At 42.3% G+C, this 24,560-nt stretch overlaps 1 protein-coding gene across 3 annotated transcripts in view; it reads right to left on the bottom strand.

The window, feature by feature from the left end:
- Positions 1–24,560, bottom strand: part of LOC134531237 (equilibrative nucleoside transporter 1) — a 296,916-nt gene that overhangs the window by 178,800 nt on the left and 93,556 nt on the right. For all 3 annotated transcript variants that reach the window (XM_063366923.1, XM_063366924.1, XM_063366922.1), the window contains one exon: positions 14,199–14,280. In XM_063366923.1, the coding sequence (XP_063222993.1) occupies positions 14,199–14,280 (82 nt within the window). The remainder of the gene's footprint in view (positions 1–14,198; positions 14,281–24,560) is intronic.

Raw genomic sequence — 24,560 nt, 5'->3', positions numbered from 1 at the left:
CCGAACTCTTTGACATTTTGATAGTCTGAGCAAATTACATGTTGGATTAAAAAATTCAAAACAATGTCCCGCACAACTAAACTTTTAAAAAAACTCGAGAAAAGTATCCGTGATACCGTGACGCAACAACATGAGCGCAAAGTAAAAAAAAATAATATACATACAAAACTAGTGCTACCAACATGTCGTGCGAGAAATTACTACCACTCTACAACAACATTTTCAGCCAAAATGCTGTTGCTTTTGAATACAGAAACATAATAAGTATGGAAGTCTGAATTGTTAACGGTTTCTCACGTACTACAAAAGTTTTTAAATGCAATATGAACTAATTAACTTTCACAAAATATAGCTCACGAGCATACTGTCGTGCTTCGATGGGTGGTGAACATGCTCATTTAACAGCCGTATGTTATTGCGATTGTTACTTCATAAAAAAAATTCCCGGTTCTAATAAAAATTCCTGGTTGATTCCAGGTATTCCTGGTTTTTTAAATAAATCCTGGCTATTTCCCGTATTTCCCGATTTCCCGGTTGGCTGACCACCCTGGTTAAATAATCATGTAAGGGAATGAAATTAAGTGATGTGAGCAAAATATGAATTGAGTGTTGTGAGAGAATGAAATGTGTGAATTGTGAGTAGCGAGAGAATGAAATGTGTGAATCGTGAGTAGTGAGAGTATGAAATGTGTGAATTATGATACGTGAATGAAAAGAATGTATTGGGTATGAGAAATGAGTGAAATGAGTGTTGTTTGGGAAATGAACAAATTATGAGTCGTGATTGAGTGGAATGTATGATGATTGAATGTATGATGATTGCTTGTTGTAGCCACTGGAGCCATATATGTAGTTAGTTGGGCCAGTTAAAGGTAGTTGGAGTCATGTATGTAGACTTTGTAGCCATTTGGGGCAAGTTAGTGTCATGTGTGTATACAAATGGAGCAAGTTGAAGTGATGGCGTGCAGCTAACTTTATATGTTACCGTATTTTAATATATTTGGACAGTAAGTCATTAGAAGTTGTAATCAATGATACTACAGACTGGTCATTAGGGATTTACTCAACAGTATTTTACTAAACTATTCCTTTGAAGTGAAACTTCTAATGCGACTTCCAACAAGGTTGCATTAATCGTTTAACGCTACCATGGAGTTGCGTTAAACGTTCAACGCTCCTGGGGAGGGGGAATAGAAAGAGACAGAGCGAACGAATGCGTGGCACTCGAACGCATGCCCGTAGTATACCTGTTACAGGCCAGCGCGAGCGTTAGCAGCGAGTAGCGTCCAATATTCCAAGCACATGCGCGTGGTATTCTTGCTATGCAGCGAAGTTAACAGTGTGAGCATCATGAAATTAGCTGAAATACGTACTGGTTGTTCTATTTTATTGTTCTATTTTAATTTATAATATTGATTATATAATTTACTTGTTTTTTAAGTTTGATTTGATACAATATGATTTCACTAAAAATCAATTTCTACCCCTTCCTATTTTCATTTCCACATTACGAAGTTTCACTTCTTCCGCACGGAGGGACTCCACGCAATATATTTTTTTTCTGACTATTACTTTGTGGTAGTGTTTTTGGAAAATAATGTCCATAACAGCAGCCATCCTAGTGGCTGAAGTGTGATGTAAAACCTGGTCCTTCATAATGCACATCTGCTCTATGTAGTTTAGTTTTTACTTATTTTCTGTGGATTTGTGTATGTAGGAAGAATGCCATGTTACTTATAAATCTTAGTTTTACATATACAATTGAATTTCGTGGTATAGGCATCGAGAGGATTCGTGTCCCATGTTTGTTTTATAAATAGAGTATTTACCTACTTAGGGAAAAAGAATTAATAATTGAATGATTTATTAATTGTGTATTTGAAATTTGTTTTTATTTTATTTAACTCTTTGGATCATTCTATAAAAATTATTTTGTTAAAATATTTTTTTGAAATACTACCCATTAATTTTTGGCATGTTCACACTATACTTTCAGTGGTGTGTACATACTGTTCCTTGCTATAAAGTTTGGTTTAAAGTGGAGTATTTTTGCTAATCTTTGGGGCTCAATCCACCCTAGACCTATGTATAGTGCCACACTGAGGCTTGTTGGGGTTATTAATGAATATAAGTGGTTTCATACAGTGCTACTGCAAGAATGTTAGCCAGGATCCACGAGGGAATGGTTTCCATTCTGCGACATGTTAAAGCTTTTTTCTTACTGTCAACTTGTATTCATCCCAATCCGTGTTTGTAAAAGTGGGAATTTATTTTTAGGGGTGGCCATAGAAATGGTAATTTTGTTTGATTCTTATAGTGTATACTAGCTGCAGTACCCGGCATTGTCCGGGCTGAACACAGGGTGATACATTGTCCACGAGTTAAAGTAAAATGGATTGCGCTGTATGACAGTGTGGTGGACTAGAGAAATGACACACTATTACTGTTTGTATGACAGTGTGGTGGACTAGATAAATGACACACTATTACTGTTTGTATGTCCATGACCTATGATTTTCTGTTTACCCATGACGATTGGTTGAACGGTTTAGAATTTTATGCGCTGCAGCACCATCTAGTGGCAAGTTATAGAAAATTGGATATCGCAAAAATCCATGTTCAAATATCTAAGTATAACTTACCAATTTTCATGGAGATTGGTTGAACAGTGTAAAAGTTGATTCACTGCAGTGCCATCTAGCGGCAAAGTTATGTATATAAATATGGATATCGCGAAAATATTCGCTGTGTTCAAATATCTATAAATACCAACTCTCATGCCGATCGGTCAACCGGTGTCGAAGTTTTATCAATTTTACACATACATAGCAACATCATATGTAATACATATAGATTAATTATTACATGATTCTAAATAATTGTGCTGTTGTTTGCAGGGGCAGTTTCTTTTTTTTCCTTTAACTTTATGTTTAAAAAAACTGAAAGTTTTAAATACTTTATTAGGTATACAACTTTACTCCACATGTGCCACTAAATAATAATTTATATCGCCTAAAATATTATCACGTTGGGTGTCTGCTACAGCTCATTTAACATCAACCACTCCGACGATATTTCTGACATATTAGGCTTGTAAGTGTAAATAAATGCTGGTAAATGCATGAAATCTGGTTAATTGTTTTCTTTATTCTAGGGAAGAAAAGGAAATTTACATATAACTAAAATGAAAAATTTTTAATTTTTTCACTAGTTTATTACTTTTATAAATATTGGTAATCAATGCAAATGATGGAATTTTTCTGAAAAATTAATTAAAATTGTTCCATATGTTTTGGTGGGAATATCATGGAAATAGTGTGTTGCACACTGATTACACTGGCATTGCTTTTTTTTTTTTTGGTACAGGCTTACATCAAGTGGGGAGTAATAATGATTAAGACTGCGCGAGTTGCTATCAAAATTTGCTGTGAGGAATCTCGGTAGGGGGGTTGTGGAGGGGGGAGGGGGTGGGAGAGAGAGAGAGAGAGAGGTGTGCGCACATATGTGCACATGTGCATGTGTGCAAGTGTGAGCGAGAGAGTGAGTGATGTCGGGGTTCGGGTTCGAGAGGGTCGCTACGGTGTCGATTGGTAACGGGCGCCACCACGTGGAAGGGCACGTGAACCGTCTCAGGGCGCGGTTAACTCCCGTAGTACACCCAGACCTGACCCGCTCTCAGCGTCGGGCACGCTCATGGCTCTCCAGGCATCCCACACGCCTGCTCACGGGGTACAGGTCGCCACGTGGTTGTTTAATACTGGCAGGTACTCCCGTACACGGTCTCACGAGGTGTGTGTCCAAGACCCCGGGCACCTGATGGAACGCAGGGAATAAGGCCCACGCACGTGGCCTGCACAAGTGATTATTAAGACTTGGAAAACTCGTTAAGAGTTGAAAACAATGATTATATTAAACAGTCCCCGACCGAGGCAAGCCCCGGGGATACGTGGTAGCGATTTAAAAGAATTAAGTATAAACGGAATTACTGATCAGTGAACAAGAGTGAAGTCCCGCGTCTTACCTCGGTCGTACTGGACGAGCGCCGGGTGCTCTCGGACCAACATGGCACCTTCCCGCCTTGCCAGTTTAACGTTACGCCCTTCCGATTAGGTGCCTTGTAATCTTATATAAGGAAATACAAAAACACTCCTAAAATTAACACATGTCCTCCCACGGCTCTATTACTGTTTAAGCTAGCGTTATTAATTAATTAAAATATATACGTATACATTTCAACTTCGTTCGTGTTCGGGTCCGCTCGGGACCGCCCGGCAACTTACTTACTAAAGCTTATATTATAAACAATACCAAAACCCTCCCGCCCGTCAGTGGCGACAGATATGATTGGGGAACAAATAAAATGATATACAATATTATTATTACATATTTAGGGGGATGTCTCACTGCCGCTACAGCGCCCTCTTGAGGTAGTTCGTGGTGCGCTATTCAAACACAAACACACGACTACGTACTCAAGACTGAGCGGCTGCCAGTACGGGAAGTGGGAGGGGGGTGAGGGGAAAGGTGGCGGAGGCTGACCAGGCGTAGGCCCGGTTGACGTCAGTGTGTTACGTGAAGGCTTTGTGTACGTGTGGTTAGAATGAGTGTGTTTTTACCGAACTGAGTATGTGTTTAAAGTATGTTAATTAAAATAATAGCATTTCCTGTTGATTAATGAATATACTTTTTGTCAATATAATTTTGTGTAGCTCAATTTTGATTGGTTACAAACTGTTACTACAGGATCAGGAAGAGTTATGTTCTATTTGGAATTTTTAGTACGGTTCAAACAGTTCTAGACATCAGATGTGTGTGGTTATAGTCCATCTGCAGGAAATTACATACAGTGAAACCTCGTTAATAAAATACCGGTTATTTCAAAGTTCGCGTTTATTCGAACACTTTTAATTCCCCTTCAGACTGGGATAGCATATTTAATGTCAATCAATACGGTTAATACGAAATATTCGTTATTATGTATTACGAAGTAACCTCACGTCCGCTCACGTAGTGTACTATTGTTTTATTATCGGATATACCGAATGAAATTTTAGAACAAGAATCGCACACTTTAATCACGTGCACGCAGCTTCACTATAATTCTGTTAACGGCAAATAATTTGTACCGTAAATGGTCTACAGTCAAACCTCTATCTATCGAACTCGCATGTATCGATTGTCCGTGTTTATCGTATACTTTCTACGGTCCCGGCAAAATTGCCATACAACTAAGGTTAAAAAAGTCCGCTTGTACCGATGTTCGAATTATCGTTTTGTCCGCATTGATCGTACAAAATATGTGGTCCCGTCACTATAAATTATAATAGATGATCGTTTAACCATAAAGATTTTGCAGAAATAACCATTTCTTAGAAAGAAACCGTCATAAAAACAGTAACGATAGTATACAGTAGTAAAAATCAACTTAAATCTGCAGCCAAGTAATGGAGCACGTAAATATGAAGAAAAGACAAATGAACAAAAACTTACGAAGAAATTGGATGATGTACCATAACTACAGTACAAACCCAATTGTTATCCTAAGATAATTACCATAAAAAGAACTAAAGATTCTTTGTCGATACCATAATTACTACAGAAGCACGATAGATACCACATTTGCACTACAGTTACCGTAACAACCGAGATGTATATTTACCGTGACGGTAATGTATTTATTTATGACATATTAAAAATAAAGAACATTATTGAAAAACAGGATGTTAAATTTTTATATATACGTTTGGCACATGTTGCGAAGAAATAATGCGATCTGAAAAAATGCAGTACTACTACGAAAAGCGAAAAGGGTAATTGTGGATTTTTAGGTTATGGCAGTCTCTCTCGTTTTTCAATAAAGGTAGGTTTACGGTTGAAAATTAAGAATTAAGACTTAAGACTTAGTCGTGTACTTACCATATGACTCTATGTAAACTAGTGGAATGGTTTATGATTGTCGTGTGTGAATTTTGACGGGTCGTGTGCGAACCATATGATGACTTAAGACTTAACAGAAATGGTTATATTTTATATTTTTCGTTAAGACTTAAGGAAGCGACCAATCACAACAAACCGGAACCTTTCAACCGGAAGTTTATGTCTTATTATTGGACCGAGCGAGGCAGTATTTTGGGTTAGAATTCGTATATTTGTCATTTGTAATCATCATCCATTTCGAAAAATAGATATCCCAATTGTCAAACACCTATTTCAAACCTGCTTCTCCATTTCGAACAATGGCCGACCATGAGTTTTGTGCTGTGATTGGTTAGAATTAACGACTTCTATGTCAATCATAAACTGGAAAATTTAGTTTTGACTTAATCGTGTGCTCGATGTTAAGTTATAATTCTTAAGGAAATCAATCGTAAACCCAGCTTAATATCGGCCGAAAATTAACAAGCGTATCGGAAGTCGGCAGAAATGCCGATTCAACTAAATATTGGCAAAATCGGCTTCTTCAGTACAGCTCTACATTTGATGACATGAGTAAACCAGACTTCAGGATATTGATAAAGACTTTAATTTCCATGTAGATTTATTGTGTGTATGCTTTTTTTGCAAGTGTAAATTGAATTAAGTAAAATACTTCCATTTTTATTTATTTTTCAACTGATTTAACTTTAATGACAAGTAACTGATATATTTCTGACACTAATTTTGAGGTTGAAATATTTTTTAAAAATTCTTAGAGTGAAGTCCACTTCAGCATTAATTGTCTTGGAAAATGTTCTGGCTGCTAGTGATGTAGACACTGATGTCTTGTCTTCCTTCGACAAACTTTGCAGTTCAGTAAAGGACATTTATGCAACTAAAAAAGTGCAGAAAAAAATCAATGAATTTTTCAAGCCTCTTTAATTCTCTATTTGACTAATTTTCGAGTAAAAAATTATTACTTGATTTTTTCGATTATTATTAATGTGAGCATATGCACCTGTTAATACAAACCTCGTTAATACAAACTGCAAAATTTTAGGTCCCTTCAGGTTTGTATTAAAGAGGTTTCACTGTATTCGTTCATACATACCAATATTAGTGAAAATTCAATAATATTATTTAATAGACCTCGCCACCTATTGATACATTTCTCGAAGAATCATAAATGGTATGTTAATAATTAATCTACGAAGTTTAAATTTGAGTTCTACAAAAACTTTGATATTCAATTGTTTGAATACGTCATAATTACAAACATTAATTTTGGTTGAATTGTGAGCTTGACTATATATCTGCAATATATGCTTTGAAGTGCTACAAGGTGCAGTCACATCAAGAACACCAGAAAACCAGCATTTACGTCTACGTGCAGCATCGCAACTCATCAGTTTGTATCAGCATCTGTGGGAGCGACTACGAGTATCCCGGGACGAGTATCAAGACCGGCCCTGCTATCACTTCCAGCTTCAGGGGGGCTGCATCAGTACTCAATATATCTATTGAGTATTTATCATCATGGTATGTCTTTAGTATAGTTTTTGTTAAAGTGTTAATACCAGCCACACAAAGATATTGCCCCTGTGTTTTTTTGATACTCAGAGCAAATGCAAGTCAGATGGGAAACTGCACTCGTTTGAAACTGAAGGGTGTATTCAAATACTGGGTATCCATGGAATGTCAGCATCAACAATTCAATAGCAAAATTTTATCATAAGGATTAAACCAAACTACGCTCTTTGGGGTTGGGGATAGTTTTCCAAAATCTCACGTAGACAGTGACCTTCGTTTTCTTATAAAGGTCAATTGTGCAACATTTCCATGAGATGGAGTAAAACTCTAAGATTTGTATGAGAAACAAACACAAAAATAGAAATTCTTCTTTACATACATAATTTTTAATTATTTTTAAAATACTTATTACAACTGCACTTGGCAGGGTCGAGACGTGGACTCCGATCAGTACAGTAAAACCTCACTAACTCGACAGTCCATGCAACTCTACAGTGTCAGCGGTGGCTTAGATTACAGGTATTTTGACAATTACGGACTGCGGAACGAGCGGGCCAAGTGTCAATCTAGTGCGCACCTTAAGACTGTCTCAGGTCAACGCCCTGGGAGCCTATTGCTCCCCAAGTAGCTCACTGCTGCCGTGTGCGCATCCCTAACCTTTCACTTTCTCTTGTGCCTACTCAGTTTAGCATTGGAGGTGAACGCCTTCAATTGTTTTGAAGTCGATTTCAGTATGCTACACTAGTTAGTTTATTTAGTTTGTTTATTTCATTACATTAGTTTATTTTTAGTAGGCGAATTGTTAGAGATTAAAAGGAAGCAAGAGTCGGTTTCAATGGAACTGAAATTGATGCGTTAAAAGGATTGGAAACAAGTGATCACGTGAATAAAATAGCGTTAGAATTAAATGTTGGACAGTCTACAGTGCTCGGTTGGAAGAACAAAAAGTGAGAGATTGAATCATGGTGTTTAATTGAATTGTACAGAATCCATTAAGGAGAGAAAAACAATGAAATGTTCAAAATATGAAAAGGTAAGCGAAGCTTTGTATCAAAGGTTTCAGGTGCAAAGGGACAAGGGCACGCCTATATCGGGGCCTTTCCTACAAGATAAAGCACTGAAGTTTTACGAGGAATCAAAAGAAGAGGGAGAGTCCGAATGTACAGCAAGTAATGGCTGGTTAGACAGGTGAAAACAGCGGTATGGTGAGAAACAACTCAGTATATGCGATGAAAAATTATCTGCTGACCCTAACACAGTAGGTGTGTTTAAAGTTAAATTTCAATAACTTATTGAAAAAGAAGAGCTTATTGGGGATCAAATTTATAATTGTGATGAAACCGGCCTAAGTTATAGTATGCTTCCAACTAAAACTTTAGCTTTAAAAAGTAAAAAATCCACCCCAGGTTACAAAAAATGTAAAGAGTGAGTTACTGTTTTAGCATGTAGCAATGCAACGGGAGAGCACAAGGTTAAATTAGCTATTATAGGGAAAGCAAAAAAACCCGAAATGTTTCAAAAATGTCAAGAGCATAAGCATGCCTGTGTGATATAGAAACCAGAGTAATGTGTAGATGCACTAATCAATTTTTAAGGAGTGTTTTTTTCAACAATTAGTGCCTGAGGACGAGCAGTTTTTAAAATCTAAAATCTTCGCAGAAAAGCAGACAATGCTACAACTCATCCAGACACTCAATATTTAAAGGACAAAGAGATAAAGGCCATCATCATCTTTCTTCCCCCGAAGGTCACTTCTATGATTCAGCCGTTGGATAAAGGCATTTTGGCAGCTTTGGAGAAAAGATATAGACGTAAGCTCCTTTCATCTATAATATTGGCCATGGAAGAAGGTAATGATTTAATTACTAAGCTAAAATAGATTGATTTACTAGATGTTATTGGCTGGGTCAATCAGTGTTGGAATGAACGAGAGTCAATAACTGTCGTTCACTCAAGCAGGAAACTTTTAGATCACTTAAGCAATGAATTTCCTGAACAACAAGAGGAACGTGAAGCATCCAATTTGGTCACCTTAATGAGAAAAATTCCAGGATGTGAAGAAACTGTAGATGATGATGTCAGAGATTGGATGGATCTTGATGGGGCAAGTGAACCACTAGAAGATGAAATTGTTGCTGCTGTTAAAGGCCGAGGGACAAAGGAAGAAGAAGGCGACACAGAAGATGACATGGGGAATAATCAACAAGAAGAAAGGATGAGTCACATTGAGGGTGTGAAATACACTGAAGGAGCATTGCGTTATTTGCAACAAGGATTATCTGCAATGGATGTCTTATTCCTTGGGCGACTTCATGACGAAGCAGCCAGGCACCGAATTGAGAACAAAATCAAGCTTTAATTAAACAGTTTTTTTTTCTGAACGTTTAATTTTAATTGTTTAATGTTTGAGATTTCTTTGTTAATCATACAAACAACTACATTTATGTAAGAAATATAATTATACTTGTAACTCATGTCAATTAATTATCTTTCAATTTACTAAATCCCATTAAAAATTCCAATGTTCTAGATATCTCGACAACCCCCAAACTCGAGATCCTCTGGGTCCACAAAATGTCGTGTTAGTGAAATTATACTGTACTTTTTTAATAATTTCATAATCATTTTTATTACTTAAATTGAAAATATTTATAGATTTTTATAGTACTTTTATTTATTATAATAGTTTAAATTTAATTCAACACAGCAACCAAGATAATTATGTCAGCCACTTCCTGGTGGCTAGTAGGTCAAATGTTAAGCTGCTTTGTGGACATAAGAAATATTAGATTTTTTGGTCGTAAAACTACACCCAAGATTGCTGCAGCTTTTGGGTGCTTTTCTGTGAATGGCGATACATTTTACACATATAGGAAACTCAGCGCTGCAGTATTCACAAATCTACAGGATGTATCAAAATTCATGTTACAACACTTGAGGGTAGAAAGCTCTTATTATTTGCAACCATTTTTGCCAATAAACATGTTGCCGGAAACGCGTAGTTAAACCTCTGTAGCCCCAGAAAGAGTCAGCGTAGGCAACCCGTTGTAGAGTGTTATGTTGTGGATGTGCGGGCGTTGGAGTAGAGAAATAACCTTTTTAATCATGGCACAGATTTTAATTTCACTCTGAAATCAATTACAGCTTCGGCTTTGTTTCACAACATTGAAATTGTTGCATAAGTGTTAACAACATGACAGCCTAAAGCAACGGCTCAAATCACGCCCACCTTGAGCGACACAGAGGTGGCAACGGCGAATCATGTTTTCACGGATACGCTGGAGCATGTGTGGAGCCGACCTTATGATTTCGAACGCTTCAATGATTCGCTGAGTAAGCTCTTCTACCGTTTCTACTGGCGTAGCGTAGATAAGCCCTTTTACGTAACCCCACAGAAAGAAATCTAACGGGGTTAGGTCCGGTGACCTTAGCGGCCATGCGACAGGGCCCGCTCGTCCAATCCATCGGTTTGGAAATGTTTGGTTTAAATACTCTCGCACTTGCAGGGAAAAATGAGGTGGTGCCCCGTCATGTTGGTACCACATCACACGTCGGACATGCAATGGAACCTCTTCAAGAAGACCTGGTAGTTCGTTCTGACGGAAGTGGAGGTATCCGGCGCCGGTAAGTCGTGGCGGAAGTAAACAAGGCCCGATGAGTACGCCGTCAACAATACCGGCCCACACATTAACTGAAAAACGTTCCCGGCGAGCTGTAACACACGTTGCATGCGGATTGACATCATTCCAAACATGACTGTTGTGCGAATTGAGAATAGCGTCTTGAGTGAACTTGGCTTCATCGCTGAATAAAACCGCTAACTCGGGGTTTCTCAATACTCTTCGAATGTACCAACGAGAAAAGGTCATGCGGAGAGGATAGTCCGCCAGACCCATGTGTTGCACTTTTTGATGGTGGTACGGGTACAAGAGTTGTTCATGAAGAACTCCCCAAACAGCCGTTTTGTCAGCGTCCATATCGGAACCTTCTGCCCTTGTGCTTGTATCCGGACTATCCTCAAATCTCTGAAGTACATCTTCAAGACTGGGAGTACGAACACTGCGTGGAGCACCAGCATTTTGTCTTGTGATGGCACATGTAACAGTATCACGCATTCACTGAGTAAGTCTTGCAAACATGGTGTGAGCTGGAATCCTACGACCCGAATATCGTTCTTCGTACAGATGATGGGCGGCTCGTCCATTTTGTCTAGCTTCCCTGTAAACAAGCAGCATGTCCGTATTAAGCTCCACTAAAACGTCGCCCTTTTCAGAACCACAGCAAAAGAAATGACACCACGAGTTGCTTGTACGACAGAACAGTCAACGACAGACCACCAGTGATATCAAAACACACTGCGACACTGCGATGTCAACCTGCGCAGTGCTATGGCACGGCACGAACGGAAGAAAAGAGGTGAGGGTGCCACCAACGGAAGTAAAAGGGACGAGGGTCAGCATTCGACATTGTACAATCCTCTCGAGCGCTGCCAGACGTCGTAAACATGTAATTCACCACAGCATCGCCTGTCTCGCATAAAGCCCAACGGGTTGCCTACGCTGACTCTTTCTAAGGCTACAGGGGCTTAACTACACGTTTCCGGCAACATGTTTATTCGCAAAAATGGTTGCAAATAATAAAAGCTTTCTACCCTCAAGCGTTGTAACATGAATTTTGATACATCCTGTATATTAGTTTGATGCTGTAGAAACACGCTCAGCTTTGGATGCATCTCAAACGTAGCAACCAACATCCAAAGCAAAGAAAAACACAATGCCATTCTATATACGTATCATTTAAAACAATGTCTTCTTTAACACTCTGAACTCCCCCAATGCCTGTATTCTCTTGCAGATGTTTTCCTGCAGGAGAGGACTTACAACTGCCAACTGCCCCTCAGCAATGCTCCCTCATCTTGTTGTTGCTGTCACTAGTTAATCTTATGATGATGATGCTACAGCACTTATAGCAACTTGTGCTGCCAATTAGCATTTTTCGGCACAATTCTAAATTTGAATTTTGAAAAATAATTTTGCCAGTCATTTATGCTGCTAAAACTGAAAACTTTTTCTGGCTCCTGTACACTCCCATTTAATCTTTGTCAGGCTAAAATCCCCAATTATGTTCCCAGCCCCAGATCTGATTTCTGCCGAGCCAGTGCGAGTCAGACTGGGGGCTCATTTCATCCCCGCCTTGACACACGGCCGTCGCTTGTGATTCAAGAAGTGCTATGTCTGCGAGCTATTAGAGCAGCTAGGTTCTGAGAGCCAGTCTTACGCAAGTGATTTCAGACACGATCACGAGTCCTCTTGCTCAAGCCCTCGGCACGTCTCAGGCCTCTGCCGAGAGTTTCCCACTGCCCTAGCACATTTTCCACCACCCCCCTCTACTGCCTTTCCAGGGAACCATGCCCAGTTCACCGAGCGGCCACCAACCCCGGTCCGCCTCAAGGTCTCAACACTAGTCTGCAAATGTACCGCCCCTGCCCTCTCATGGCAGATTTGTGAGTTATCTCTCCTGGGTGTTTTAACGCCCGCTAAACGCCTGCCCCCTGGCGCCTCACACAACAAGCAGTGCCCCGTAGTTCCTTTCCGACACCCCTCAGTAGGTCGCACCAACATCAGCCAGTACCACCAACTTTGAGGTTTCGAAAACAGTATTTCTCGACCACCCCCCGGAAATCTTCGGAACCTTTCGGCCCGGAAGCCGAAGTCTCCTGACTTTCTTTCGAAAGCCATTAGCTGTTTTTAATTATGAGTCGTTACCGCCACAAAAACACTTTGTGCCGCGAGAGCAGACTGACAACATTGTATCCTCGGTGAGCTGCACCACAAGACTTCAGTCCGGTTGTCGTTCAAATATGTAGTCAGCTAAGCAAGGGATGTTGTCCCTATAACTCATTTCTTAATTAGTAATTAGTCGGTCTGATTGCCTCGTAGTAATAGTCATGCTTTGCTAATACTACCTAATAATATTTTACTAATCATTTTAAATTATAGAAACTTCCTTGACAACCACATGTTCGCGAGCTTCGCATCCTGACAGGCTACTTTGCTGAGGCAAGAAGCCACCTCCCTGTCTGACAGGGCCCACGGGCCGGATGTGGACGTGACTACAACATCCTCGACTCCTTCCCCAGCAAACAGGACGACAGGCGCCCTGACACTATGCTAACAGCTCACCTTCGCCCAGCGAACGTCAACTCTCCAGCCCTCCAGATTTTTTGTTATGTCTTCAGCATAACCATTAGATCACTATGTTGAAAAGATTGGAACATTTGAAATTTTTCTTTATGGGACTTTTATCACTCTAAGCGCTAACTCTGGGATTGTTTATGTTAACCTTTTTATTGTTTTTGATTTTGTTTATCTATACCAAATGAAACCTAAGAGTAATAGTCTAATTAGGGCTGGCCTATACTTTAAATAGTGTAATTTTTTTAATATATGTTAATATTATTTAATAAATTTAATACATGTGTCAAACAATTCATTAAATGTTATAATTTTAATTTATTTGGCAATACGCATATGAAAATTAAGTTACCTTTTTAACCTGTTTGTTGAATCCATGTCTTTTTTACTGATGTTCAAGTAATTAAAAGTTAAATAAACTTAGAGGCTCTTATATTTAGACGAAATCATTTGGGTTATTATTTTTCCTTTGAAACTAAAAGATCCACCAGTCTCCCAAAGTCACTGAACAAGAGAAAATAAAAACAGAAACATGAAAGCAGTGATGGTAAATCTCACGTCATTGGCAGTGATGAACATGTTCCAGGGCAGCAGTGTTCCGATGCCGTGCAGCAGGAGTGTCAGGTAGACCAGGTTCAGCCTGCACAACACGACAAGCACATCACCCACAGCACCAACAATCTGTATCTTCACACGGTGAGCATAGTTACACAACACCCCTATCATAAGAAACTGGAATTACTTACCCTACAAACAAATTACTCCAACTCACTGACAAGCACAAGCCCAGAATCCATTCACTGTTGAAATTTTGGTAATGCTCATCATGAAATTATGAAGGGCTTGGAGCTTGCTACCAACAGTTTGTAGCCGCGATGGCCCTCACTATACAACTTAGCAAATATTTATGTAAATATTATAATAGTTTATGATTATACTAAACACTTAAGTTTCTGGCATTAAGTAGAAAAAAATTATTTATCCATTTTCAAGGTATTTGAGTTAGCAATATGTTTAAATGATAATTTTTTTTTATTACAAACATTTTAAGCATTTCTGATAACTTCCATACAGTAAAATTCGCTGAAGACGTTCCCAATAATCATTTTTCCTGTTTGTTTTGCACGGGTGGAAGGGGGGGGGGGGGGTTGTTCATACTAATTTGATATAAACTTATTGTTATATCGTGGGTGTAGCCACACGTAAACCCAGCAGCTCTCGTCTCAGGGTCGTGACATCACCAGTGTGTAGCGAGCACTTAAAACACAACTACGTCCACTCTCAGCAGTGGACACGCTATATTAAATACGGTGGTGTGCTAAGCAGGCTCTTGGAGGCGGCCTACACACCTCAGGCTCCACACGGTCGCACACGTCAAAAAAAAGTCTAATTTCAAAGGTTTGTAATGACAACGTCATGTACTTTGACTTCGGCGCGGCGTAGTTGTCACCCCTCCTACCCATTCCCCCTCCTTTCCCCTTTAGATACGTCACGATTCCTTCTCCTGCCAACTGGTAATTGATCCCCCACCCTTCTGGTTTACTGCTCTTGCGCGGTTCCCCTTCTGGGGCGCTGCTTTCGAGGATTTTCGGCGCTGGGTCTCGAGGCCTTTTCAGCTGTAGCCACCGACAGTGTCGGGTCACTTTCCATTCGAGCAGCATGCAGTTCCTTTTGTAACTCTTTAAGTCAGTCAGGGGTACGGTGCTGGCGAGCTCTCGACATGGTAAGCTTCTTCGCGGAACTTGGGTTTGTGTGCTTGGGCACCAACAGGTTGTGGCCCTGTTCTTAACGTCAGGTGATCGTTGTGTAGCTTAATGCAATTTCTTCTAAATTATTTGTTTCGGCTTGCCACTTGGAAATTACGTTTGGCATTCTGCAGTAGGGTAACCATGTCGAGTAGTCTCGTGGTACGTACGGTTTTGTGGTTAAATAATTTTTCAATTCTTTTCTCCTTTCTTTTTTGTTGTTACTGTATCATGCTGTGCCAGTTCTATATTAGTCTGGTTTACGTTAACAAGTTAGGCCGTTTGTGGCATAATGTGCTGTATCTATTTGACTCTTTCTCTTTTTGACATTCACAGCTAGCTGGCTTTGTTTTGCGAGAGTCCGATTGCGGGACTTGATAATGTAAAATATAATAGTTTAATGTTATGCTTATAAATTTATGCAAGTTATGAATGTTACAGTTACAGGGATCAGTATTATACAATATCATCAGTATTATATCAGAATTATTCAACTGTGTATTTTGTGAAAAACTATTTTGTACCTGTTTATAATGTACCTATTTGCAGTTGAGAGGATAGTAATTAAGGATGACGTAAAGATAAAATTTAACTTTGCTTATACCTACAATAACACACCTCTAGTAGCCATTCCTAATCCAGCTTAGGACATTTTCATTTGTTTTCAGGTACATATTTTGTGAGGGTACTTTTTTATAGTTTATCCATGCGTGGGTTGGAGGTTATTTGCTGATCTGCAACAAGTACCCTTCAGGTTAATTTCCTTTATAAGTCTGTACTTCCTCTACAACATGTTACACTATCATAAAGCCGGCGGCACAAATCAGTTTAAGGGTTGGTCCAGGAAACCATTTGTGCTGGACAAGTAATACATGGCAATGATTAATTAATTAATTAAAAATATAACTATATCATACAGTCTACTCCCTGAGGTAACCCCTGTTAAGCAAACAGATGGACGTGGATGAGTGACGGGTACCAGCGGGAACAGGCTGGGCTCCTCTCAGCGAACCCTATCACTGTTACATACCTTTTGAAAGTGCGCCTTGGAAAAAAATATGACTACATATAATCCTTATTTAAATTTAGCCCAATGGCTGCTAACAATAATATTGGTTAGCTAAACTATTTTAAACATACTAAATATTAAATCTGGTCCACTTCTGGACTTGTTCAGAATTGTTCAGGCCTTGGCATATTTATTATAATATATTTTAAAAGTACCTGTCATGAAGTTGCCACTCCGTCTGCTATAACATAGAACACTTGGGGCCAAAACAAAATAGGTTCCATCTTAATTGAAGTAATAACAGGAGTGGAGCACTGAGATTACCGCATCCCCCCCCCCCTTAGCAGTAGTTTGTGGCGTACTATTCAAACACACGTACACATACGTACGCTCACGCATGATACTTGGAAGACGTCATGTTATAACGTCTAAAGTAATGATTTACTTAATCACTTCCATCTATCCCTATGATAATTTTTTCCATTCTAAATGTGTGTGTTTATAAATGCTTCCCGCATATAAGGAATAAAATAATGTAATAAATTTTATCTTTACACTCTTAAATAGATATATCGTTAAAACATTTTACCAATAGTTTCAAAACAATATCAAACATGACCGTCAAAACCTTTTCCGCATGCCACTAGCTGATATGATAAATTTTTCGACAAATCATCAACTTGCATTCGAATTGATTTTATGAGGCTGTTCCATCTGTTTAATATTTCCCTCATTTAAGTCTTAACGTCTGTCAATACACAACAAACCACTAGCCATTTGAGGAACTAATGAATCACAGTTTGATTGATTGCTAAGCACTGTAATAAAATTTTTATATGGTGGATGTAACGATGAACATTTTAGTTTATTTGTCTTGTTATTATTTCCTTTTATGCCCAGACTTATTTCGTATTTACTTGTAATTTCTGCATAATTTTACTTATAACCAATGTAACAAAATTATAGTAAAAGTTTTATTTAAAACTTGACAATATTGCATGGCAATGATGCATAGTGCACAGTTCCTTCAAGCTGCAAGTTTGGTTAACCTGCTACTGTTAAAGGAATTATGGACATCTTGAATGTGGATTGTGGTTTGTGATATTATTTTCCTGTGAGAAGATGTTGCATATATTGCCGAAGATTTGTGCTAGCAATCATCCACATCTGCTGAGTAAACATAAAATTATTAAAAAAAGCTCAGGATATGATTAGTTGTGCCTTGGTTAAAATAAATATTGTTACGGAAAATTGTGGTTATACGTGATTTGAGGGGGAAAAAATTGTTTTTGAGTGATATTGTTATTGCAATAAAAAGTTGATTTGAAAGGTGAGAATTTGTAGCATGGGCTTCCTCAACAATTTACAATATATTTTGTTTATAATATAATGACATTGATTTCATAGTCTGTGACCAAGATGTTTACGGCACTTTAGTGCTGTAAACAATACAGCTGCGGTCGTTAGCCATGACATTCATGATGTTTTTACCGTCCCATAACAGTAAACATGTTATTATTCACATTTAATCCATAAATAATATATTTAATACCCGATCTATTTAGATACATGTATTAAAGACAAAGAATTTTAATAAAAATATTTATGAATTTTGTAATACAAGACTGCTACAAAAAAATAACTGCAGAGGTTAACACCGGTACCAAGAATTCTAACTGTGCTGCAGTTAGCTATATCTACTGGTCACCCAGGTGCATCATCCTACAGAGAGCTTGGGACAACAACCCTCGTGATTCCACGCAGATTCCATCCTGGTTTTTACATCACACCTACAGGTGTCTGCTACCATTAAAGAATATAGCATGAGTCTCTCTGAGAGCCTCCAAGGTATTGTTTTCATGGTAACTTAAAAGACTATTCATAACTTTAAAAAATTATTTAAGTCTATAATAAACATTTAAAAGTTTGATGCAATTTTTTTTTAAACAATAAATATTTTTGGTAATGTAATCCCCACAAATGGACCTTAAAAGAGAAAGCTGAACGAATTGCACATAACCTAAGTATGTCATTTGAGTGGTTTTTTTTGTAACAACTGATCTGTACTAAGATCACAGGACTTAACATTAGCCACCCTTGTGCCCACGCACAGATGTAACGTTAAGCCTGTACAGATGGCGCAGCGAACAAGTCCCATGCTCAACCGTGCGCACACTGCCTCTACCTGAGCATAAGGCAGTAGCGATAAGTAAGACATTGATGTTTCATGCGGACAGAGTACGACAACATGGGTGGATGTAAGGATGTCACAGTGTAGCAAAAAAGGGCAATTGTGTTTGGCCATGCCACGGCCATACGGTGAGTGAAGTTGCTGGATTTATTGGTGTTTCGCAGAAGACTGTTCAACTTATCTACGAGCAGTGTTATACTACACATGGCAACGAAACAAGATGTTAGAATTGTGGTTGGAAAAAGATCCTGACTGAGAGGGACTACAGATGCGTTTCACGGCTTGTGAATCAAAATCGCTTCCAAACCAGACAGGAATTGCTGCAGTCAGCGAATGATAGCGAGAAAACATTGCGACGGGAACTGCATGCAGTGAACATTTGGAGTCCATCACCTCGCAAGAGACCACTGCTCACTAGGCACATAAAGCTTCACGTCTTCAATGGGCAAGAAATCATTGAATGTGGACAGTAGCTGACTGGAGGAACGTAATATGGTCTGACGAATCACATTTTAGCCTGTATTCCAATGATGCACATCGTAGAGTAGACCGCAGGCCAAATGAAGCATTTCATCCTGGATGTGAGCAAGGTCTGGTTCAAGCTGGAGGAGGGTCTGTGATGTGTTGGGGGTATACCAGCCCATCCAGCATAAGAACTTGCTGCCCACCCGTAGAGTATACAGCCTCCCTGCCTGCCTGATCAGTATCTAATCGCAATATATTAGACAGCCTTCCTGCCCACCAGCCCAGTACCTATACTTCATGCCCATTCATTAAGTATACAATCTGCATGCCGCCCTTCCAGTATATAGACTCACTTTCTACACGTAAAGTATACAGCCTGCATGACCGCCCGTCCAGGATCTTGTCTTCCCATCTAGAAGTCCAGTAACCAGACTTCTTGCCCACTCGTCGTGTATACAGACTACATGACCGCCCGTCCAGGATCTTCTAGAAGACAGCCTGCCTACCAACCCGTCCAGTAACCAGACTTCTTGCCCACTCGTCGAGTATACAGACTACATGACCGCCCGTCCAGGATCTTCTAGAAGACAGCCTGATACCAACCCGTCCAGTAACCAGACTTCTTGCCCACTCGTCCAGTATACAGCCTGCATGACCGCCCGTCCCGGATCTTCTAGAAGACAGCCTGCCTACCAACCCGTCCAGTAACCAGACTTCTTGCCCACTCGTCCAGTATACAGCCTGCATGACCGCCCGTCCAGGATCTTCTAGAAGACAGCCTGCCTACCAACCCGTCCAGTAACCAGACTTCTTGCCCACTCGTCCAGTATACAGCCTGCATGACCGCCCGTCCCGGATCTTCTAGAAGACAGCCTGCCTACCAACCCGTCCAGTAACCAGACTTCTTGCCCACTCGTCGAGTATACAGACTACATGACCGCCAGTCCAGGATCTTCTAGAAGACAGCCTGCCTACCAACCCGTCCAGTAACCAGACTTCTTGCCCACTCGTCCAGTATACAGCCTGCATGACCGCCCGTCCAGGATCTTCTAGAAGACAGCCTGCCTACCAACCCGTCCAGTAACCAGACTTCTTGCCCACTCGTCCAGTATACAGCCTGCATGACCGCCCGTCCAGGATCTTCTAGAAGACAGCCTGCCTACCATCCCGTCCAGTAACCAGACTTCTTGCCCACTCGTCCAGTATACAGCCTGCATGACCGCCCGTCCAGGATCTTCTAGAAGACAGCCTGCCTACCAACCCGTCCAGTAACCAGACTTCTTGCCCACTCGTCGAGTATACGGGCTGCATGACCGCCCGTCCAGGATCTTCTAGAAGACAGCCTGCCTACCAACCCGTCCAGTAACCAGAATTCTTGCCCACTCGTCCAGTATACAGCCTGCATGACCGCCCGTCCAGGATCTTCTAGAAGACAGCCTGCCTACCAACCCGTCCAGTAACCAGACTTCTTGCCCACTCGTCCAGTATACAGCCTGCCTACCAACCCGTCCAGTAACCAGACTTCTTGCCCACTCGTCCAGTATACAGCCTGCATCACCGCCCGTCCAGGATCTTCTAGAAGACAGCCTGCCTACCAACCCGTCCAGTAACCAGACTTCTTGCCCACTCGTCCAGTATACAGCCTGCATGACCGCCCGTCCCGGATCTTCTAGAAGACAGCCTGCCTACCAACCCGTCCAGTAACCAGACTTCTTGCCCACTCGTCGAGTATACAGACTACATGACCGCCAGTCCAGGATCTTCTAGAAGACAGCCTGCCTACCAACCCGTCCAGTAACCAGACTTCTTGCCCACTCGTCCAGTATACAGCCTGCATGACCGCCCGTCCAGGATCTTCTAGAAGACAGCCTGCCTACCAACCCGTCCAGTAACCAGACTTCTTGCCCACTCGTCCAGTATACAGCCTGCATGACCGCCCGTCCAGGATCTTCTAGAAGACAGCCTGCCTACCATCCCGTCCAGTAACCAGACTTCTTGCCCACTCGTCCAGTATACAGCCTGCATGACCGCCCGTCCAGGATCTTCTAGAATACAGCCTGCCTACCAACCCGTCCAGTAACCAGACTTCTTGCCCACTCGTCGAGTATACGGGCTGCATGACCGCCCGTCCAGGATCTTCTAGAAGACAGTTGCCTACCAACCCGTCCAGTAACCAGAATTCTTGCCCACTCGTCCAGTATACAGCCTGCATGACCGCCCGTCCAGGATCTTCTAGAATACAGCCTGCCTACCAACCCGTCCAGTAACCAGACTTCTTGCCCACTCGTCCAGTATACAGCCTGCCTACCAACCCGTCCAGTAACCAGACTTCTTGCCCACTCGTCCAGTATACAGCCTGCATGACCGCCCGTCCAGGATCTTCTAGAAGACAGCCTGCCTACCAACCCGTCCAGTAACCAGACTTCTTGCCCACTCGTCCAGTATACAGCCTGCATGACCGCCCGTCCAGGATCTTCTAGAAGACAGCCTGCCTACCAACCCGTCCAGTAACCAGACTTCTTGCCTACTCGTCGAGTATACAGACTTACATGACCACCTGTCCAGGATCTTCTAGAAGACAGCCTGCCTACCAACCCGTCCAGTAACCAGACTTCTTGCCCACTCGTCCAGTATACAGCCTGCATGACCGCCCGTCCAGGATCTTCTAGAAGACAGCCTGCCTACCAACCCGTCCAGTAACCAGACTTCTTGCCCACTCATCCAGTATACAGCCTGCATGACCGCCCGTCCAGGATCTTCTAGAAGACAGCCTGACTACCAACCCGTCCAGTATCCAGACTTCTTGCCCACTCGTCCAGTATACAGCCTGCATGACCGCCCGTCCAGGATCTTCTAGAATACAGCCTGCCTACCAACCCGTCCAGTAACCAGACTTCTTGCCCACTCGTCCAGTATACAGCCTGCATGACCGACGGTCCAGCGTACTGGCACCCCGACTAGTAGACAGCCTGCCTACCAGACACATCCAGTAGCCATTCTACCCGCCCACTCATCCCATATACAACCTGCATGACCACCATTACAGTATCATGTTCTTTCATTTAGTAGACAGCATGCCTACCAGCATATCCAGTATTCAGACTTCCTGCAAACTTGTCAAGTATACAGCCTGCATGACCGCCCGTCCCGGATCTTCTAGAATACAGCCTGCCTACCAACCCGTCCAGTAACCAGACTTCTTGCCCACTCGTCAAGTATACAGCCTGCATGACCGCCCGTCCAGGATCTTCTAGAAGACAGCCTGCCTACCAACCCGTCCAGTAACCAGAATTCTTGCCCACTCGTCCAGTATACAGCCTGCATGACCGCCCGTCCAGGATCTTCTAGAAGACAGCCTGCCTACCAACCCGTCCAGTAACCAGACTTCTTGCCCACTCGTCCAGTATACAGCCTGCATGACCGCCCGTCCAGGATCTTCTAGAAGACAGCCTGCCTACCAACCCGTCCAGTAACCAGACTTCTTGCCCACTCGTCCAGTATACAGCCTGCATGACCGCCCGTCCAGGATCTTCTAGAAGACAGCCTGCCTACCAACCCGTCCAGTAACCAGACTTCTTGCCCACTCGTCCAGTATACAGCCTGCATGACCGCCCGTCCAGGATCTTCTAGAAGACAGCCTGCCTACCAACCCGTCCAGTAACCAGACTTCTTGCCCACTCGTCCAGTATACAGCCTGCATGACCGCCCGTCCCGGATCTTCTAGAAGACAGCCTGCCTACCAACCCGTCCAGTAACCAGACTTCTTGCCCACTCGTCCAGTATACAGCCTGCATGACCGCCCGTCCAGGATCTTCTAGAAGACAGCCTGCCTACCAACCCGTCCAGTAACCAGACTTCTTGCCCACTCGTCGAGTATACAGACTACATGACCGCCCGTCCAGGATCTTCTAGAAGACAGCCTGACTACCAACCCGTCCAGTAACCAGACTTCTTGCCCACTCGTCCAGTATACAGCCTGCATGACCGCCCGTCCCGGATCTTCTAGAAGACAGCCTGCCTACCAACCCGTCCAGTAACCAGACTTCTTGCCCACTCGTCCAGTATACAGCCTGCATGACCGCCCGTCCAGGATCTTCTAGAAGACAGCCTGCCTACCAACCCGTCCAGTAACCAGACTTCTTGCCCACTCGTCCAGTATACAGCCTGCATGACCGCCCGTCCCGGATCTTCTAGAAGACAGCCTGCCTACCAACCCGTCCAGTAACCAGACTTCTTGCCCACTCGTCCAGTATACAGCCTGCATGACCGCCCGTCCAGGATCTTCTAGAAGACAACCTGCCTACCAACCCGTCCAGTAACCAGACTTCTTGCCCACTCGTCGAGTATACAGACTACATGACCGCCCGTCCAGGATCTTCTAGAAGACAGCCTGACTACCAACCCGTCCAGTAACCAGACTTCTTGCCCACTCGTCCAGTATACAGCCTGCATGACCGCCCGTCCCGGATCTTCTAGAAGACAGCCTGCCTACCAACCCGTCCAGTAACCAGACTTCTTGCCCACTCGTCCAGTATACAGCCTGCATGACCGCCCGTCCAGGATCTTCTAGAAGACAGCCTGCCTACCAACCCGTCCAGTAACCAGACTTCTTGCCCACTCGTCGAGTATACAGACTACATGACCGCCCGTCCAGGATCTTCTAGAAGACAGCCTGACTACCAACCCGTCCAGTAACCAGACTTCTTGCCCACTCGTCCAGTATACAGCCTGCATGACCGCCCGTCCCGGATCTTCTAGAAGACAGCCTGCCTACCAACCCGTCCAGTAACCAGACTTCTTGCCCACTCGTCCAGTATACAGCCTGCATGACCGCCCGTCCAGGATCTTCTAGAAGACAGCCTGCCTACCAACCCGTCCAGTAACCAGACTTCTTGCCCACTCGTCCAGTATACAGCCTGCATGACCGCCCGTCCAGGATCTTCTAGAAGACAGCCTGCCTACCAACCCGTCCAGTAACCAGCCTTCTTGCCCACTCGTCCAGTATACAGCCTGCATGATCAACGGTCCAGCGTACTGGCACCCCGACTAGTAGACAGCCTGCCTACCAGACACATCCAGTAGCCATTCTACCCGCCCACTCATCCCATATACAACCTGCATGACCACCATTCCAGTATCATGTTCTTTCATCTAGTAGACAGCATGCCTACCAGCATATCCAGTATTCAGACTTCCTGCAAACTTGTCAAGTATACAGCCTGCATGACACCCGTCTGTTAAAGGTCCCCCCCCATCTAATACAGAGCCTGCCTACCCACCCGAAATGTATCCATACTTCCTGCCCACTCGTCAAATATACAATCTGCATAAGAGCACTTCCTGGATATTAAACCCTGACTAGTAGACAGCCTGCCTACAGCACGTTCAGTAGCCATTCTCCCTGCCCAATCGTCGAGTATATAGTCTGCATGCCCACCGGTCCAGTATCTTGTCCCACAGTCTAGTAAACAGCCTACTAGCCCATCCAGTGTGAAACTTCCTGCCCACTC

The sequence above is a fragment of the Bacillus rossius genome, chromosome 3 (assembly GCF_032445375.1).
Source record: "Bacillus rossius redtenbacheri isolate Brsri chromosome 3, Brsri_v3, whole genome shotgun sequence".
NCBI classification, from domain to species: Eukaryota; Metazoa; Arthropoda; class Insecta; order Phasmatodea; family Bacillidae; genus Bacillus; species Bacillus rossius.
Note: the sequence above shows the minus strand (reverse complement) of the source record. Positions and strands in the feature narration are given on the sequence as shown.